Below are 20,726 nucleotides of genomic sequence, written 5' to 3'. Positions count from 1 at the left end.
GCTAAAATAATCAAAACATTAGCAGAAAGAAACAAAACGCTAACTAAAAGCTAAAATAATCAAAACATTAGCAGAAAGAAACAAAACGCTAACTAAAAGCTAAAATAATCAAAACATTAGCAGAAAGAAACAAAACGCTAGCTAAAAGCTAAAATAATCAAAACATTAGCTGAAAGAAACAAAACACTAACTAAAAGCTAAAATAATCTAAACATTAGCTGAAAGAAACAAAATGCTAGCTAAAAGCTAAAATAATCAAAACATTAGCTGAAAGAAATAAAATGCTAGCTTAAAGCTAAAATAATCAAAATGTTAGCTGAAAGAAATAAAACGCTAGCTATAATCTAAAATAATCAAAACATTAGCTGAAGGAAATAAAATGCTAGCTTAAAGCTAAAATAATCAAAATGTTAGCTAAAAGAATCAAAACATTAGCTGAAAGAAATAAAATGTTAGCTAAAAGCTAAAATAATCAAAACATTAGCTGAAAGRAAYAAAATGCTAGCTAAAATCTAAAATAATCAGAAATTGGCTAAAAGCTAAAGAAACTAAYACAAGCTAAAGGCTAAAGAAACTAGCTGAAAGCTAAAGAGGTAGCACTAGCTACATGTTAACAGGCTACTTTGTATCAGCTCTGATCAAATGTTTCTCAGCTGCACGTTAGAACTGAAACAGGGTTTTTCTGTTTGACCGTTAGTCCTGACCTCAGGCTGTAAGATGCTGTGAGATCTGAGCTGAGGATGACTCTCAGCTACTACCACAGCAAACTGTAGCTCAGTTTCTGTAAACACGTAAAGATTTCTGTGTTTAACGTTGATCAGCTGTTGTTGTTATTTATAAACAGATTACTTTGAGAGTTTCATCACAGTCCATTCAGTGGTTCCTGAAATATTGTGCTAACAAACACCCACACTCTCACATAATTACATGATTGCTCATCTTTCTCTGTGGGGTGTTTTACAGTCTTTATATTTAGTGAAATCTTATGACTAACTGGCTCACATCTCAACTCAAACCGTAGCACAGGTTTTAGATGAACTTCAACATTAAATTAATAAATTTTGTGGTTCAYAAGGCCGGTGTTCTTCTGGAAGATGACTCACAAACAACAAAGCGTGTTTTTAATCAAACAGACGAGAYGCACCAAGATCCGCCGTCCCTGCCTCAGATCTGGAACGACACCAGAACCGGTCTCGTTTCACGTCTGAAATAGTCGCCGGAGCGAATCCTGCCCGCTGAGCCGAGCGCGGGAAAAAATACACTCCAGGATGAGGAACACGCGTCGGCGGCCGGATAATTCGGGACGTCTCTTTAGGAGTTGGCTGAACCGTTTCCTCCTACACAAGGCTGTACTGGCACTGTCTGCAGCTCACACACACACACACAGACGCACACACACACACACACACACACACACACACACTGGCAGCCCATACTTTCTGTCACTTACAGTATGCTAAGTGCACACACAAAGTCTGCACAGTCTGCAGATTCTCCAGCTCAGATTCAAACTCAGCTCTTTTATCTCCTTTTGATCTTTGCTGTTTGAATTATTCTCCCACTTCCATGTTTGCTAACACCTTTTTTCTCTTTGTTGTGGATAAATGGGATGAAACTCTTATTTTTCATAAATGAACAGATCAAACAGCAGATTAAACAGATCTGAAACCTGAATAAGTGGTAGAAACAGGAGGTTTCAAAGCTAAATGTTGAAACATGGTGTCGTAGTTGATGTTTGTCACAAGACCAACATCTTCAGGCCAAGAGACGTCACATGAACAGAAACACYTGATCACAGCTCATATTTGTGATGAGTCATTAAATCAGAGCTGCTCCTGGGTGATTATTAAKGCTTTAAAGAATTGTTGTTGGATAAACAGATAATAATTGACCAGAAAAACAGCAGAAAATTGGAGAAACTGATCAAAACACAATCAGTTACACTGGGTTTATGGACAACTGGTTGGTTTTCTGATAACTCTCTGAGCAATGGGGTTATTTGTTAAAAAAAAAAACAACCAACAGSGAGGATTAATGAGTCCAAAGTGATGGATAGATGGCAGAATTAGATTAACRAGGCAACAGAAGGAGGGCTAAATGGGTCAAACTGAAGGGTCTCTGGTGATCAGTGYCAGAATGGAAACATGTTGATGGAAATGGATGGATATGAAAACCTCAGATTAAGAGGGGAAATTATCAGATTAGCAGAATAGACTATGATCAAAGACTGATGAACACAAACACAGATGGATGGTTTTAGGTGATCTATAGATAAATGATGGTGATGATGTTTTAGTCTGAATCTAATGTTTGGGTTGGTTAAAATGGGTACATGTATAAATTGTAGGATGGATGGATGAGAAACAAGCAGATTATATGATGGTAGAAGGGTGGAAGGTTGCATGAATGTCATTAAATGGATGTCATTTTTTGGTATGGGTCAATGAATTGATAGTTTTAGCTGAATACAACAGGACTGAATCAGCTGTTAATGTTAATGATGGATGAATGGATCATTGAACCATTTGGTTCATATGAAAGAACGACACATTGGAAGACAYGACAAAAGGACAGACGGATGGATGATGGATAGATAGTAGGTTGGTGAACCTTTGGTCAGTATGGAAGAATGGAAGAATTTAGGACTCAAATAATGGATGGATGGATGAACGGATGGAAAAACAGACAGATGAATGGATGGATGAATGAACAGATGGATAAATGGATGGATGGACGAATTGTTTGATGTATAGATGGTAGGTTGGTTGGTTGGTTGAACTGTTGGTCAATATCGAAGACTGGCAGAATGGAGGACTCAAATAATGGATGGATGGATGAACGGATGGAAAAACGGATGAATGGATGGATGAATAAAGAGTAGATGGTAGGTTGGTTGGGTGGACCATTGGTCAGTATGGAAGACCTGATGGATGGATGGATGGATGGATGGATGGATGGATGGATGGATGGATGGATGGATGGATGGTGATTGGTTGAACTGTTAATATCAAAGAGCGGATGGATGGATGGATGGATGGATGGATGGATGGATGGATGGATGTTAGGCTGGTTAGTTGGTTGAATCGTTGGTTTATATGGAAGAACAGTAGACTGGAAGAATCAAATGTATTTACAGTCAGTTTTTGTTTATTAGCATTAAAAGTGTCTGAAATGGTAAATAAATTAAATTCTTGATTATATATTTAAATGATTCTTTATAAATAGAGGAAAGTGGAAACATGTTTTTTTATCTGCTCTGTAGTGGATAAACGTCTTCAGTGAATGATCAGAATCAGCAGAAAATGTTGGCCTGATGATTGACAAACGGATGGATTGTTGKGTAATGATATCAGAGAGAATAAATTGATTTTTGTTGGTTTATGGGTCCAAAGACTAACAGAGTAAATGGATTCCAAATGATGGATGTCATTGTGTTGATATGAGATTATTGATGGATAAGACCTGTATTGACTAATGATCATATTGGTGAATTAATCTTTAGCTGATGTCATAAATAGAAAAATAAAGTTGGACAAACGTTCTTTTTTGTTAAATCCTAAACAGCATTGACCCGGTCAGACATTCTTTATTTTTGAGTTTAGCTTCAGCTTTAAATGATCTTTCATCTCATAATATTCTTATGTTTTGTATTTTTGTGGATTTAGACCAAAGCTCACMGACCCTGCTCAGTAATCTGCCTGTTTTCAGAATAAAACAACTTTAACGGCTGCTTTTTTCAGTTCCCTCCTGACCACAGGAACAGGAAGCTGAGATGGAAAAAGTTCTTGGTTGGTGGTTTTGATTTCTGATGTGCTTCTTCTTTTTCATCGCTTCGATTTATGAAAGACTGAGTTCAATTTGTTGTTTTATGTTATAATTGATGGTTTTACCCATTTTTTCTGAAATACCTTGAATGAATCTGAGTGTGTCCTCCTGCCAGATTTCACATATAAACAATGACCAAAGCAAAAGGCTAAAAGAAATGAAACACTAGCTAAAACATAAAGACTGACCTTAAAGTCATCACTGACCAAAACTATTTATCAGTGACACGTTCTTAAGGTTTAATTAAGAGTTATACAATGAATTATTTGTGACGATCAGTCCCTGGATTAAAGTTATAAATAAATCAGCTTTTAGATGTTGACAAATACTGAATTAAATCCCATTAAAGCCAGCAGGATCARCCAGCCGCCCTAAAATAAATTGGGCCAAAAAGTCTGAAGATCCTCATCCTTCACCTTGACTGAAAAAATATACCCTCAGCAGCTCAATCCTGCCGGGAAATTAAAACTGAGGCAAAAAAATAAAAATAAAAAAAGACGAGGAATTTGTTCTCATTTAGACAACTCTAATCCGACAGAAGAGGAAATGAGAGCCGTTTTCTCTTCTCCTGTTTGGAGGTCTTTGAAGGATGAAATAAGATTTGGTGTAAACTCTATCTAATGTGAAAAAAGTTGAAAGGAGAGTTTAAAAGTTCCTCTGTGATTGAAAATGGTTTTACACGACTTGTTTGATTTGTGCTCAACAAAGAAATCCACGTTTCTGTGCAATAAAACGATCCAAATGTATGTTTCTAAAAGCGTTTTYGTAAACGTGACGCCCTTTCTACAGACAAAATGATCCAAGATGTGGGTTTCTAAAAGGGTTTTAATTTCATCAAAAACAATCCACAATTCTGCAGTAATTATGCCACCCCACCAGGTGGCGCTGTCACAAAAAACACCAAAAACAGGAAACAAGGAACAACTTGAATTTATGAAATGAACAGAGGAAACAGTGGAACATTGACACAATTATTTSAAAGAAAACTTCGAGAACAAACAATCCTGGACTGAGACGAGTGGAGAAAGAACAGAGAACAGGTGCAAGTGGGCGGGGCTAAACCTGGGATGAAGGCTGATAATGAGAAATTACCAGCTGAGGATAGCAGGAAACACTGGAGATCATCTATTAGCATTTAGAGAATGACTTTTAGCTACTACCAGACCAAAACATAGCTTGTTTTTTTTTTTAAAACTGACCAAGTTAGAGGCATTTTTTGGTTTGGTAAAGTCAATCTTAACTATTACCGGGTTCATTAACATCTGTCCAGTGGTTCAGGAAATATTTTGCTAACAGACGAAGCAAAAATCATTTGATCCTGTTACTTTTTTTTCTTCTCGTTTCTCCCATGGAAACAAGATGAGGTCAGGATGCAGAGGTCAGAGGTCAATCAGCGAGTCAAACTGCGATTTGATCTCCTTCAGGGAGGACGAGCAGCCCGGGAGTCCTTCTTTTTCTTTTTCTTTTTTTTTTTTTTCATAAATATGTGGGACAGGAAACCCTCCCGCCGAGGAGCTGAAGTGCTTGTTGAGCAGACAGGACGGACAATAACTTCTTTTTCTGGCTTGGTGAAGGACGGCGTTGTCTGTCTGATCTGACCTGCGGTGGCAGAGGACACACACACACACACACACACACACACACACACACACACACACACACACACACACACACACACACACACTCCATGGGCAGATGATAAACAGATAAGCATGTGGGAGGCATAAACACGCCAAAAAAAAAAAAAACAGAAACAAACACAAACATACTCGGTCTGCTGATCTCTGAGCTCTAAACAAAACAAGAGGCTTTTATTTTGGAAAGGAAAAAAACTCATCTTCGCTGTGCTTTGATGCGTTTTCGTGTCTTCCTCTTAAACTTTTCAGTACATGAGGGAGCTGTGTGAAAACTGGAGTGACTCTGAGTCGTGAGCCGCAGTTAATTATGAATCAGGAGGCTGAATTAACTGAACTCAGCGGGCTTCAGGGAAATGAATATATTAGTCATCGTAAGTGCTGAAAGCAAAGGCTGCAGAGTCATTTGTTCTTCTCTGCTCACGCTCATAAGGATGACTGATAACAGAAATATCATCCCCGAGGGGCACGATTCAACTATATGTGATTGTTTTTAACAAACTCCTTAAAAAAGAGAGAGACGGTCAGGCTGTTTCAGTTTCTTCTGGTCCTGGTGAGGAGATTTGTGTCATAATTTAAATCAATCACGTCGTTCCTTTAAAGAGAAAATCTGTTCCCAGCGTGTCAGTTGTGCTAAATTATCAGCTCGGAGCTCCAGAAGCGGCGATCCTCAAAGAAAACAGGAATAATTTGGGTGTTAACGTCTTCGTGATGGAGAAGCTAATCTCTCAAAACAAGCTCATTTCCATAAAACAGTGTTTTTATTTTTCAAAATAATGGTCGTTGAGCTCAGACACCGGCGGGCGGTTCTGCTGCACGACATTTTTCTCTCCTTGTGTGCGTCTGTCACGGTTTCTCCGCTCAGACAATCCCTGCTGGAGGTTCAGGTTCTGCCTCTGAACACAGCTGGATAATTAAAGTCGCATGTTTCAGGGGGACAAACGGGACGAACGTCCCGGCCTCCCTGTGAGCGTAAASCAACTTGTCGAAGGTCTCCGGGTGTCGGGGCGAGTTGGAAGTGACTTCGTGTTTATTGCTTTGGCCTCGGCTCACTTAGCTGAGGTGTGGATTGAGGGTCTGTTGACAAAAAATACTGTTTCCTCCCAAAATCTCTCAGGTTTCACTTCTTCTTACTCAGGTTTCAGACAGGAAAAGAAAAATAACTTTTATTTTTTACAAATCCAACTTCATCTCAACATGTCCCTGTCTGTTTTTATTTATTTTTTTGGTTTTAGCCTTGCGTACATGGAAAAAACAACCAAAAGTAAAGTTGGTGACAATATTTTAGTTATACTTATTATAACGAGGATGATTTTCAAAATAAAAGTTTAGCATTGCGGTATTAGCATCTTTGGATCGATGATGTCATCATTGTAGCGCCACAGATAGCAACCGAATCTGAAACAGTAATAGTAGGGGTGTCCCGATACTTCAAGTACAAGTACTTCAGTTTGGGTACACACCAATACTGAGTACTTACAGCTTTTAAAAACATGTTTCTTTTATTTAGAACAAAGTGTGTCTCCTTCCTGTATCAGATCAAATATACGGCCTGAAGTTTTATAAWAAGAATATCTAATATTTACAGTACTTTTAACTTGTTTAAATTTCTTAAACATGGAGCTTGAAATGTAAACGATGACATACAGAAGAGGATTAAATACACAAAGCAATTAAAAGTTGTTTTTTTCAGAACTCTGACTTATTTTCTCAGAATTCGACTATCCACTGTTGATAATGGCTGTAGCAAGTTAGCATCGCTAACTCATAACCCGCTAACTAAAAAATAGCTTTGCTAAAACTAAATAAGTGCACATTTAAAACAATATAAGTGTAGCAAAAGCTAACGCTAGACGACACGTCTTCGTCTCCTTTGAGCTGAAGACTGGTGGTTCTGATACAAACAGGTTAGTTAGCTGTTAGCAGATTTATTATTAGCTAAATTTAATTTAGTGGAAGCTAATGAGTGCTAAAAGTTTTCAAAGTTAGTGAAAAGCTAATTTGCTAAACAAAAAAAATTCCATTGTTAGCTTTTAGCTCCCGAGTATCGAGGGATTTTGTACCAGTACTTGTAAAAATGCAGGTTTTGGGACACCTAGTAGTGTTTCTCATTTACTGGTTCTGCGGATAAACATCACAAAAAATTACTACTAGATATTAATGTGTGTGAATCTTTGTTTTTATGGATCTAAAACAAACAATTACATAGCTGCATAAATCAGCCTCTAAATTTCTTGATTAATTAAAAATTTGCAGCACAATTAGCCGTTAAAAAGAAAAACCTTAACCGCAGACGAAACGTTGGTTAATTCAACCCGTTTTCACTCGTTAAGACTCTTCAGCAGCTGGGATCGGATCAGACTCTGGATTTAGGGTTCATGTTTGTGTTTTTCTTTAGCACAGCGACTTAAAATGACTCCTGTTGTGAGTTTGCACCAAATAAATAAACTGGACTTTAGAACAGCAGCATCAAACTGGTTCAAAACAATCATCGCTGTAGAGTCCAGATGTTTATTCTGCATGGAAGTCCTTTTGTCATGGGGGGGGGGCAACATCTGGAGCACATCAGAGAGCGCATCCTATAAATCCTGTGTGTGTGTGTGTGTGTGTGTGTGCGTGCGTGCGTGCGTGCGTGCGTGCGTGCGTGCAGGGGGTTCCCACCCAATCTCTCCTTGTTAATCTGCTCGTTAAGGATCTTATCTGACCTGTTTTTTTGTGGAGGAATTCACGACGAGTCCGGTGTGCGTGTGTGTGTTTTACACACAGTGTGTTGTTGTTGGCTCAGTTCTGTACACGTGTATGTTACGTTTTTTGTGTTTGCATCATCAGTGTGCTCATATGAGCCGACAGTTTGTGTCTGAAACTGTTTAGAGATGCAGTTTTAGACAAAATTCACTCAAAACAGAAACGACAGGATGAAAAGTTCCTTCAGCTTCTAACAGGACAGATATCAGCTGCTGAAGGAGCCGAAACAGCTGCTGAAGGTCTGTTTGACACGACACACACCGGGTTACTCCACTCTTCTGTGATCTGAAACAATACATGGTCAATAACGCTAAATATTACTGAATAACACTAAATAAGGCTGAATGGTGGTAAAGCTGAGTCAGAATTCACACTACTTTCTTTTGTTGTCATGTTGTACTTCTGTTGTTTTAGCTTTTTGTGTAGCAAAACATTCAGCTCATTCAGGAGATGGGAGCTTTTTAAAATATTCAACTTTTATGAGTATTTTTTCACACATACATGAAGATCTCATCAKTTCCTGTAAAAACTTTATTTTCAGATCTGTTTTAGAAAACTGGCTCTGGTGTCACTGTTTATGCTGCTTGTAGCTTTTAGCTAGTGTTCTGATTCTTTTAGYTTTTAGCTAGKTTTCTCATATTTTTAGCTCATAGCTAAAGTTCTGATCATTTTAGCTCTGATGCTTTTAGATAATGTGCTGATTTTATTAGCTTTTAGCTAGTGTTCTGATGCCTTTAGCTAGTGTTGTGATTCTTTTAGTGTTTTGATTCTTTTTGCTTTTAGCTATTGTTCTGATACTTTTTGCTTTTAGCTAGTGTTCTAATTCTTTTAGTGTTCTGATTCTTTTAGTGTTCTGATTCTTTTAGTTTTCTGATTCTTTTAGTGTTCTGATTCTTTTAGTGTTCTGATTCTTTTAGTGTTCTGAATCTTTTAGTGTTCTGAATCTTTTAGTGTTCTGAATCTTTTAGTGTTCTGAATCTTTTAGTGTTCTGATTCTTTTAGTGTTCTGATTCTTTTAGTGTTCTGATTCTTTTAGTGTTCTGATTCTTTTTGTGTTCTGAATCTTTTAGTGTTCTGATTCTTTTAGTGTTCTGATTCTTTTAGTTTTCCGATTCTTTTAGTGTTCTAATTCTTTTAGTGTTCTGATTCTTTTTGTGTTCTGAATCTTTTAGTGTTCTGATTCTTTTAGTGTTCTGATTCTTTTAGTTTTCCGATTCTTTTAGTGTTTTGATTCTTTTTGCTTTTAGCTAGTGGAGGTACTACGTTAGAACCGTTGGTTTGTTGCCTTGTTTATTATAAAACACAATATAATAAACATAAATATATGTATAGTATGTATATACATAAAGTAGGTAATTTGTAGCATGAATATTTTTACAGTCWTTGAGCTAAACTTAGACATGAGAGTTGTCCTCAGCTCTAAAACCTTTATGACTTTGTCTCTCCTCAGCTGAAATGATCTCAGCCTGGACGGTGACATTCCTTTAAGCAATGACATGTCTTTAATTGTAAGAATACAAACAAGTATTTCTTATTATCTGTCAGCTTCTGCTCAGAGACTTGAGAACAGAGAATTGTTCGTGAGTCAGGCCACAAGCAGCAAGTATTTATGGGTGATAAAGAGAAGTGAGAAAAGGGAAGGAYTGACCGGAGTTCTGCAGAATCTGTGTTTCTGTTTCCTGCTGCAGAGTCACAACTTGGACTCTGAAAGCTGAGGACTCGGTCACAGCGGTTCAGGTTTGGTGTCAGCAGAAGAGGGGAACTCAACAGGACTGAGGCTGTTTGTACGAAGAAACCAGCTTYAGATCCTGGTTTCTCACAGTCCTGATCACGCTGCTCTAATTTAAGGCAGCGGCTTGTGACTAAAGGCTGCAGACAGAACACATCAAACAAAACCACACAAACCTCACTGGCCTGCTTTCTTACAAACATCATGACGCCACAGAACCTGCATGTTTCAGAGCTTCACTGATACAAGTCCACTCATACGGCTTTGTTCTCCAGAAGACTGAGTTTTACACRTTACAGTCAGCTAGAYGASRGGTCTGCAACCTGCGGCTTTTTGATGTAAACATGGGATTGATTTTTTAGTCTTTTAAACAACAGAACAGGCTCGTTTTACTAGTTTTCCTGTCAGTTTGTTTAGAAATAAGTGATCAATACTAATACAAGGAGTGAAACATGCAGCTTAGATCATGTAACTCAGTGATTCCCAACCAGGGGTACGTGTACCCCCAGTGGTGCGCGAGCATATTACAGGGGGTACGTGGAATGATTTCCCAGGTGTGTAAAAATAATAATAAAAATAGGAGTGACATATGTAGGGCCCTATGATTTTCTCAATGCGAAAAATGCAGACAGAATCGCGGAATTGACTAAACAAAATAGAATCCAGTATAAAATGCGGAATCTCACAGAATTTGCTAATTTTGGGTTAATTTTTGAAGCTCAAAACAAGAGTCAAAACCATCAAAATACGTTGTTTGACAGAGAAGATTTGGAAAATTTTTCATGAGCGTAACCCACAGACTCAGCTCCACAAATGCATGTTCCTTACAAATGTGGCACCAATTTAAAGGGATATTAACAGGCTTTCCCAATGTTATAAGATTTATTGCTAATCTACCAAACACAGAATTGCTTAGATGAAATATAGTGAAGTTAAAATATACTTCTGCATAGTTCAGAGTCTTAGTTTGTAATAAATTTGTTATAAACTATATTTTTTCTTGTTTACATGAATATAATATTTTCTTTTGTCCTAAAATGTAAATAATAATAATAAAATTTAAAAATTACTATATATTTTTAGCTTTATAACGTCACCACTGGCCGGAAAAGCCCCACTAGACTCGAAGTGGCCCACAGGCCACCAGTTGATTATCACAGTTTCTACACATCTTCAGAGTCAGACACATTTTATTAATGAACTGAAGAGTGAAAAAATCTCACTTTTGAATGTAAAGGTTGCAGACCCCTAAACTAGACTAAAGACGCTTAGTTTTCCCCCAGCTGTTGTGCGATTGGTCAGAAATTTGTGGGCGTGTCTATGCGTGAACCACACGTTTCAGTTTTCCTGAGGAGCAGATGGCCAAGGCTGTGAGAAAATACAGCTGTCTTTATATCTGTTACAAAATACTTACAAAGACAGTCGAGGAAACTGCACCTTTTTTGTGCATGCAGGAGACAGCGTGGAGACACAGGCGGCTCTCTGTTGCTGTTAGCCGGTCAGTTTAAGAGTCAGGTTTCTGTCCATCTGATATAAAAAAAACAGCAACATGTGACAAACTTTTGAAAACACAAAAAAGGCTTCGACTTCCTGAGTTTGGCCGATGTTGAGCTAAAATATGGTGTGATTGTAGCTGAGAGTTGTTCCCAACACACCTTTAAAGGTTTGACTAAAACAACTGTAACGTTATTTTTATTTCAGGTGGAAATCTTTAAATAAAATCTTCCTGTCGTCATCCTTCAACAGTTGTTTGTAGCTGAAGTGTGTGACGTCACAGATTGGTGTTGCTGACACAGTTTCTGTCTTTGCTGCGAACCAGTTTCTTGCGGCTAAAAACAGCCGAAAACCAGGAATTATTCAGTTCAAACTTCGGCTCCAGAAAACCAGTTCCCAGGTGAGCCGAGGAGCTTTTGGAGGAACTGTTGACTGTTTGCAGAGAAAAGAGAGGAGCAGACGGTGTTTAAACAGACGGGAGGAGAGAAAGGAGAGAGGGATGGAATAAACGAGAGTCAGAGGAGGCGTGGCGGCTCTGCAGAGTCACTCCTGGTTTTAGCTTTGCAGGAGGTGAACGGCTCAGACCTCGGCCTGTAAATTCCTCTGTGATGCCTTCCAGATGTGCTGTAAGCAGCTGGCGGCGGGTGGGGGGGGAGGTCGCCGCACAACACGGTAATGAAATGTAATACGTGAGCGGGGCGAGGCTCTRAACTTACAGCCGAAGACTCCGAACTGAGAGGAGGTGGTAAAAGAGTGAAACTCCACTTCTCCGTCTGGATCTATTTTAATCTGACTCTGACTCGTTTCAGTTAAATTTAGAAACACTGGTTTGATTCAGTCGTTATTGATGAAAACCTGAGAGACTCGGCGCAGAAACAGGAAGTTAAATGTTCTTAAAACAGACAAAAGCAAATATTAGTTGTAATCCATGCACCTCCACATGTTACTGAACACACACACACACACACACACACACACACACACACACACACACACGCTGACAGATGTGTGATGTTGGGAGGCGGACAGTGGGAGGACAGAAGGGTGTCGGCTGGTGAAGGATGAGCTGCTGCAGCGGTGCTGGGGGGCGCCGGGGGGGCAGCAGAGACTGATGAGGACTCTCTGTGGGACTCCCGGAGCCTCCTGCAGCTTCACGTGTCTGTTCTCTCCGCCTCATTATAAACTCTGCTTTTCATTCTCCCTGCTGGAGAGGAGCCGCTGCGCTCTGTGAACGTTTCTGACGCTCGCCGATAATTATCAAGTTTATCCTTTAAACACAAATCAACAAAAACTCTTACAACTGTTTGAAATACACTTCAAATCATCATGTTTCAGCTGCTGGTTCCCTGTTTGTTATTATTATTATCATTATTATTATCATCATTATCATCATTATTATTATTTTTGCTGCCATTGACTTCTGCAGACTTTGTGCAGTTTTAGCCACTCGCCAACCTTCAGCTCATTCAGGAGATGGGAGCTTTAGCTTTTGTAATTTAACACTTTAGCTTTCTTGAACTCCYTCAAAAACATTTTTTTCTTTCTGTAATCTGCTTCAGCTGCTTTTTCTTTCTCTTTTAGTTTTTAGTCGCTGTCATGCTACTTTTAGCTTCTAGCTAGCCTGTTGAGTTTTTAACTGTTKGATAGTTTTAGCATTTAGCTTGCCTTGGTGAGTTTATCTTTTAGCTGCCCTTTATCTATTTTAGCTATTCTCATTATCTTTAGCTTATCATTTGCTACTTTATACTTTTACCAGGATTTAAGCTCTTTTTAGCTACTTGCCAGCTTTTTATGCTTTTAGCATCTACTGAGACTTAAGCTGTTTTTAACTAGCTTTTAGCTAACTTCTAGRCAGATGTTTACTTATTTTAGTTTTTAGCTTGCTTTTTGTTACTTTTAGCTATGTTTTTGCTGTGTTAGCTTTTAGCTTCTGAACTGTTTTCAGCTGGCATTGGTTACTTTTAGCTAATCATTTGCTTCCATTATTTTTAGCTAGCCTCTGCCTTATTTAGCTTTTAGCTGCCCTTTTGCCTAGTTAGCCTTTGTTACTTTTAACTAGTCATTTGCTACTTTTGGTTTGGCTCTTTTTAGCTTCTGGAAAGCTTTTTGGTGCTGTTAGCTTCCAGTAAGCCTTTTGCTGTGTTTAGCTAGCTTTTAGTTACTTTTAACTTCTAGCCAGACTTTGATTTGTTTTAGTTTTTAGATTTGTTTTTGTTGCTATTATTTTTTTTTTTGCTACTATTTTAGCTGTTAGTTATCTGGCTATTTTAGCTAGCCATTTACTTCTAACTAGCCTTGCTTACGTTTAGCTAATCATTTGCTGCTTTTAGCAGAAGTATTGTTACTTTCACCTTTCAGCCAGCCTTTCTTTGTTTTTAGATTTTAGCCATCTTTTTGCTTCTTGCCCTTTTAGCTACCTTTGGTTACTTTATGCTAATCATTAGCTCCTTTTGGTTTTCACCAGCCTTTTTCTGCTTTTAGTTTTGACAGCTGTTTCATCAGATTTTAGCCGTTGCTGTCTCCTCATCCCGTCAGTTTTCTGCAACAATCTGACCCTGGACCTCCTCTGTCCTCCTGCAGGTACGACTATGTGGAGGTTTATAACGGCGGAGACGAGTCGTCGCCCATGTTGGGGAAGTTTTGTGGGAAAATCGCCCCTTCGCCCATCATCTCCACCGGTGGGCAGCTCCTCATCAAGTTCGTCTCCGACTACGAGACTCACGGAGCCGGGTTCTCCGTTCGCTACGAGGTCTTCAAGACAGGTGTGTGTTCATCTGGGTTTTCTTCAGATTGAAGTCGTGAAGTTTGGCTGATGAAAAATAAAAATAGTTTGATGAGGACGATGAGACGTTTAAAGGCAGCAGCATTTTCTGTTTTTTGGTCAGTTTTGCAGTCTTTCAAAAACAACTCGACAAAATGAAAACTAGGTTTAGTTCACATAAGAAATACGCTAAATAATTTGGACGGATAAAGAAATAACAAAATTGTTTTTTTAATTAATTTATTTATTTCATTTTTTTAAGTGTTAAGATGTGCTTGTTCTTGCGCATCCATCAAAGGGTGCAGCTGGAATTTTAGGCAGGATTATGGAAGAAGACATTGACATTTTAAGCCCCGCCCCCTGCTTACAAAGTTTACGGAAGTTTACAAAATGTATGTAAAGTTACAGACCAACCAGGAGCGGAGATCATGATTAAAAACAGCTACTTTTGTGTTTACTTTTGGCTTCGTAAACTAATTGCGATCACTCGCGCGCTGCTTATGACGTTTACGAAATTTACGGAAGGAAAAAAAATAAACAGTTTACGCACTGAAATGCCTGTTAAATCTCAGCAAACATGAAGATCAACATGGTGCCCTWAGGGGGGCATTGCCAAACTAAAGAAGGCATTGGAAAACCGAGCACCTCTACTTCCCTGTAGTTAACAGACGTCTTGTTGAGCTAAAACACAAGAAGAGAATTACAGATTACCAGTTAAGTTATTTTARGCAGGCGTAAATGAGTAAAGCCAGCATAAATGCTCTTTAAGCCAAAACTTCACCAGACCGTTTGTTTAGTTTATTGTTGTTGTTTTCTGTCTGTTGTTTATCACAGAAAAACGTCATTTATTTGTTCAAATCGTCCCGTTTTAACCTCTGTGAGGAARTCGGTGTTATAAATATCTTTGTGTTTGACGTCCTTGTTGAACCTTCGATGCTGACCTCTGTCTCATTGAAGGGCCAGAGTCCCAGGTGGGGCAGGATAGACCTACATAAACACTCCCAGCGTCAGACGGACCCCCCGTCCTCGTCCCCCACACCCCCATCTCTTTGTCCTACATTTGTCTTCACTCTTCCTCTTTACAAACAAATCCCATGTGACCACTTCAGTTTTCCACCAGAGGAGACTGGACATAAATCAGTTTAAAAAAAGAAAAAAAAGTTTTTTTCTGTTTTGTTCTCACCCCAGAGAGCAATAACCGTTCAAAGAATCACAGGATCCAGAAATACCGATCCCCCCAGGTGGACCCGCGTTASAGAGCGGTCGTAAACAGATGTTTCTCTTAAACGAGCAGGGTGGTGGAGGAGAGACACAGCTCCCCATCCGTCACTTTTCTGTGTAATCTAAATTAATTATTCGCTCCCGAGAAGAAAACTTTACATTTACTGCCGTTCCTGCTGATTTGGGACTCCCCACATACTGACGAGTTATAAATCTGTAAATTGATTTGATTTTGATTTGATTTATTGATTTAACAGGAAAAGATTACTAAAAATCAAGCCTGACTCAGCATAATTGCTATTTTACAGCAGGTTCCTGTTCTGCAGCACATAAAACACTCAGAATTACAGCATCACAATCACATCATTATACACCATAGACACAAAGACAAACAAGCATACCAAATTTCAGGAAGGCAGCATTTGCAAAATAGGACGTCTAAATATGAGCGCAACAAAAAGTGTCCAGCAGATGGCAGACAAGATTCTTCTTAAAGGGCTGTAGTTTTGAAATGGACTTTATGTTTTGAGGAATGTCATTCCATGCTTTAATATAAACATAGAAGAAAGACGTCTGGCCGTAACAGTTTTTAAAAGTTGGTAATATCAGTTGTCCTTTTGTAACAGATCTAGTTGAATGACCACTTCCAGAATTTGATTAGGGCAGCAATGCACAGAGAGTTCCATAACTGGCACCTTGGAAGATCTGAAAATATAAATTAATACCACTATACAAAACATAATTCTGAAAAGTCAAGGCATCAGACAATGAAAGAACTGTACAGTGATGAGTCCAACCAGGAAGTTTTTTATAAATTTTGTAGACCCTGTTGTAGAGCCTAACTATGGGTTCTAAGATTTCATTTGTTGTAAGAGACCAAACAGGTAAACAGTACGACATGGTTCAGAGTATAATGGCATGAAGATAGATACTGTATTTGAAACAGAAGATGTCAGATTGGATCTAATTTTTGAATAAACGTATAATTTCTGTTTCAACTTAGTGGTTAAGACTTGTACATGATCACGATAAGTCAAATGAGAATCCAAAGTAATTCCAAGATATTTGTAGGTAGTGACAATATCAAGGGGTTTGTTTACCTGAGGGTGTACAAGCGCTGTTTTTAACTTGTTAGGTGGACAGCCTATATTGAGGCCAACACAAACGCACACATGCACGCGTGTGCACGTTTCTGTCCCAGTTTCAGAGGCGCTGCTCGATGCCAGAGCATCCATCTCAACTGCAGGTCACCCCTGTTGCCTCCAAGGACAAACAGCCCATTAGCTAAATGAGCCTGAGGTCCTACACACCTGTCTGCTTCACAGACGGACACACACACCGAGACACACGCAAAATCCATTTAAACACAACAACAGCAGTCAGGTTTGTTCGACAGCGGCAACAAAAAAAAAAAAGACTCAAATCATTCGTCCGCGTCTAATTCCTGCATTCAGATTCAGAGCGACACGCCTGAGACTCAAACCGGATTGTTCTGACGGACATCGAGCTGCAATTATAGGAAAAATAAATAAATAAAAAGCTTTCAGCTACAAGCTGCATTGGATATTAGCTATTTATGTTCTTGTTGAAATGGTCCAAAGTGAATTTTACATCAAAGGTTGCTGCCTTACCTGTCAAAAATGTTTTAGAAATGACTCTCAGCTTCTACCACACCAAACCTTAGCTGTTCATTTTTGTGGAAAACAAACATGTTTCAGCAAACATCTCCACCCAAACACACAAATATGTGCTGAGATTTATATGAGTGAAGAACTAAATTTAAACGGTTAAATTTTTTTTTTGTTTCTCTGGTTTTCAATGACTTTTAGTTTCTTCACCTGCAGCTAAAAAACTCAGATCCCTCCGTGCCCACAGCCTAACCACAGAGATGAGTTAAAATGTTAGAACCCACTGGTTTTAGAGTTTGGTTGTGGTTTAAAGTCAGCAATCCCAGTTTTCTTATTTAGTTTTATTGTGTGTCATTTTGTTGCATTCAGGAAACAAAGTTGAGTCAAGTTTTTTTGTGTGTGTATTTTCTGCTGAAAATAATTCTCCCTCTCAGTTTGGGGGTCAGCCATCTTTCCAGTTCTTCAGATACTGAACTAAAATTTGGTGTGGTAGTAGTAKTAGTTTGAGCATCTTGAATCAACAMAGGAAGTGGGCGATAACGGACAGGTAAACAACTTAAAGCGTGATTTCCTGTTTTAAATTCATAAATACRTGACTTTAGAAGGTTTGAGGGGCCTCGTGTGGTCCTGGAGCCACATTTTGAAGACCCCCGTCTCAGTATTAAAGGCAGCAGGAGTGAGATGTTCCTCGACGTGAGGGAGCTGGGTGACTTTCACACAGGAAACTGCTCCACACATGGTTTTCCCTCWAACCAGAACCATCAGAAGAGTGACAGTTATTACATGTGGGAGTCATTTTTTCTCTCTTTAAATCCAGTTTGTTGTCGCATCCTTCGTCCCTCCTCCTCCTYCCCCGTGTGTCATTACTGCAAGCCTCGGGTCCTGACGGCGCTCTGCAGACGTCTACGCYGGGTGGTGTCGCTCCACCCTTTCACCACCGCGTCGTACGTTTCCTTCAGGAACGACGGCCGAGCAGATCCGTGTTCTCTTTTTATGGCAGGATTTTAACCAGAAACACATGTCTGCCTCTGTTTTTTCCTGTTTATTTTTWATTATTTTTTAAAGTTTGGGACGAGTTTAAAGATGCAGCTGACCGAAAGGTCGATTTTAAAAGAGAAACAAGATTAAAGGAATTCATTTTGTTTAGACCTTACCACAATAAAAGCATTTATTATGTGCACATTGGAGCTTTTATTTCTTCCTTTTGTTACATTTAATCTAAAAAAATCACTTAAGTTTAATATACAACAGGTTCATCATCACCTACTGATGAAAGCATAAACCTGTGTGTGTCTGTTAGCAAAATATCCCTTGAACCTTTCGATGGATTTTAATAAAACTCTTATGAGTCCAAGGAGTCGACTCAAACCAAAATAGCTGCCACAGCTAATTGATAGCAACTTTGTTGCTTCTGAACAAAATTTAAATTCTTCAAACTGCATTTAAGAAGCTGAATTTTTAAAGTGCCTGTGACATGTCTATCCTTCAAATACAAAAAGTCAAAGAAAACGTCTTTATATTTAAGAAACTAGGCATAAAACACAGGATTTTACCCATTTTGTTGCATCACTGGCATATTTTCTTTTGAGTTTGGCTTAGCTAAAACGAAACAGGAAGTGACATCAAAGGATGGGAAACTCTCTGATCCTTGTTTATTAAAACAATGTTATTTGAACTCTTTTTCTTCATCACACTTTAATTGTGACTCAAAATAACCTAAAGAAACATCAGATTCTTCTCTACAGCCTCTGCTGTCGGCCATTGTAGCAATGCTYTGTTTACATTCAGACATTCCYCTTTGACATCACTTCCTGTTTCATCACATGCAAATATCTCATCAACTGTTCATCTCAGCAGTATAAAATAATTTTTCCAAAATGTTATCATTCTCTTTCCAAAAATGCATTCATAATTATTACAAAAATTTGATGACACAGGCACTTCAAATCTGAAGGGTTTTAACAAACAGAAAAATTGGAATTGTTTTTAAAAGATTATTGTGGTACTATGGTTATTTTCCCAGAAATCATCACCTTTTGATTTTCTCCTTTTCAAACACTTAAAGACTCAGCTGCAGTTTTTTTCTGCGGAGCGTTCCAGCTGAGCGGCATCGAAGCCTTCATCATCCCTCCTCATCATTTATCATGTCGCCTTTTTAATGACGCCACCTGTGTCAACAGCGAGGGGTCCTCTCTGCTCCGTCTGTGTGTGTCTGTGTGTGTCTGTGTGTGTGTTTCCATTTGATTTGTGTTAGCTCAGATCACATCTGGCCTGGCAACATGAGAACCCGCCCCTAACATGTTCGCACGCACAGAATCTCTGCCTCGGAGGGATGTTCGACCCGATTCGGCGGCTCTTGTCTCCGTCCTGATGGACTGTAATGTGAAAACACAACACGTGCTTTCCCCTGACCTTTGACCTCTCCAGAGTTCACGTCTCCGTCTGCGCTCGAAATAAGTCACTCTGTCCAAACACGCCGTGACGTTTTTAAAAACCCGTCTCTCGTCTTGTCCTCGCAGGTCCGGAATGTTCCAGGAACTTCACGGCTCCCAGAGGGGTCATCGAGACGCCGGGCTTTCCCGAGAAGTACCCCAACAACCTGGACTGCACCTTCATGATCTTCGCCCCCAAGATGTCCGAGATCGTGGTGGAGTTCGAGAGCTTCAGCATGGAGCCCGACACGGCGCCGCCACCGGGTGCTGTCTGCCGATACGACTGGCTGGAGATCTGGGACGGCTTCCCTGCAGGTGAGCCAGACATTCGGCTGTGAGAACGAGCTCAGACTGATGAAGACGAAGGTTGTAGGTTTAAATTCAAGATGGTGACTTAAAAAAAAGATATAATGTAAACAAAATGCAGCTCTAGAATAAAACTGTTGAAAAATGTTTTTAAAGGACAAATAGATAGCAATCATATGGATAATGTAGCCGAAACTTAGCTGTTAAAGCTAAATGGAGACAAAAATTACCTGAAAGAAGCTTAATGCTAGCTAGAAGCTAAACAAAGCTCAGCACTACTTAAAACTTCGAAGTAGCACACCGTTAGCTAAAAGAAGTACACCACTAGCTAAAGAACACAAACTTACACTGCCAGCTAAAAGTAGCACCTGCCAGATGAAAGCTAAATGAAGCACAATGCTAGCTAAAAGTCAAATGGACAACAAGCTAGCTAAAAGTAACACAATGTTAGTTAAAAGCTAAAGAGCACAAAACTAGCGAAAAGCTAAAATGAACCCTCCACTAGCTAAAAGGAGCTTGCTAAAGGCTCAAGGTGGCACAACATTAGCTAAAAGTAGTAAAAAGTTTGCTAAAGTTTAAAAGTGGTAAAACACTAAATCAAACAGAATTAAAGTAGTAAAATGCTACCTAAAATATCAGTAGTAGTGAAACTTTTGAAAATAAAAATAACTTAAAGCTTAAATCATTTTATTTTCCTCGTTGTCAAAAATAAACTGTACTAAAATGTTGTTCAAATTGAGTAATATACTGTAATTAAATTTTTCTTTGTACTAATGAGTAATATACTGGCGTTAAAGTGACGTTTATAGTGAGTAGTGAGTAATATACCAGAGTTAAAGTGATGTTTATAGTGAGTAGTGAGTAATATACCAGAGTTAAAGTGACGTTTATAGTGAGTAATATACTGTAATTAAATTTTTCTTTGTACTAATGAGTAATATACTGGAGTTA

At 38.9% G+C, this 20,726-nt stretch overlaps 1 protein-coding gene across 1 annotated transcript in view; it reads left to right on the top strand.

Annotated features, from left to right (window-relative positions):
- Nucleotides 1-20,726, top strand: part of LOC106522908 (neuropilin-1a) — a gene marked incomplete in the record, with an annotated part of 176,005 nt that overhangs the window by 116,051 nt on the left and 39,228 nt on the right. Inside the window, 2 exon segments of the mRNA XM_014016147.1 lie at nucleotides 14,008-14,189; nucleotides 19,557-19,784. Of these exon segments, the coding sequence (XP_013871601.1) occupies nucleotides 14,008-14,189; nucleotides 19,557-19,784 (410 nt within the window).

This window comes from Austrofundulus limnaeus, unplaced genomic scaffold (assembly GCF_001266775.1).
Source record: "Austrofundulus limnaeus strain Quisiro unplaced genomic scaffold, Austrofundulus_limnaeus-1.0 Scaffold139, whole genome shotgun sequence".
Classification (NCBI taxonomy): domain Eukaryota; kingdom Metazoa; phylum Chordata; class Actinopteri; order Cyprinodontiformes; family Rivulidae; genus Austrofundulus; species Austrofundulus limnaeus.
The sequence above is the reverse complement of the archived record's forward strand: the minus strand, read 5'-3'. Positions and strand labels throughout refer to the sequence as shown.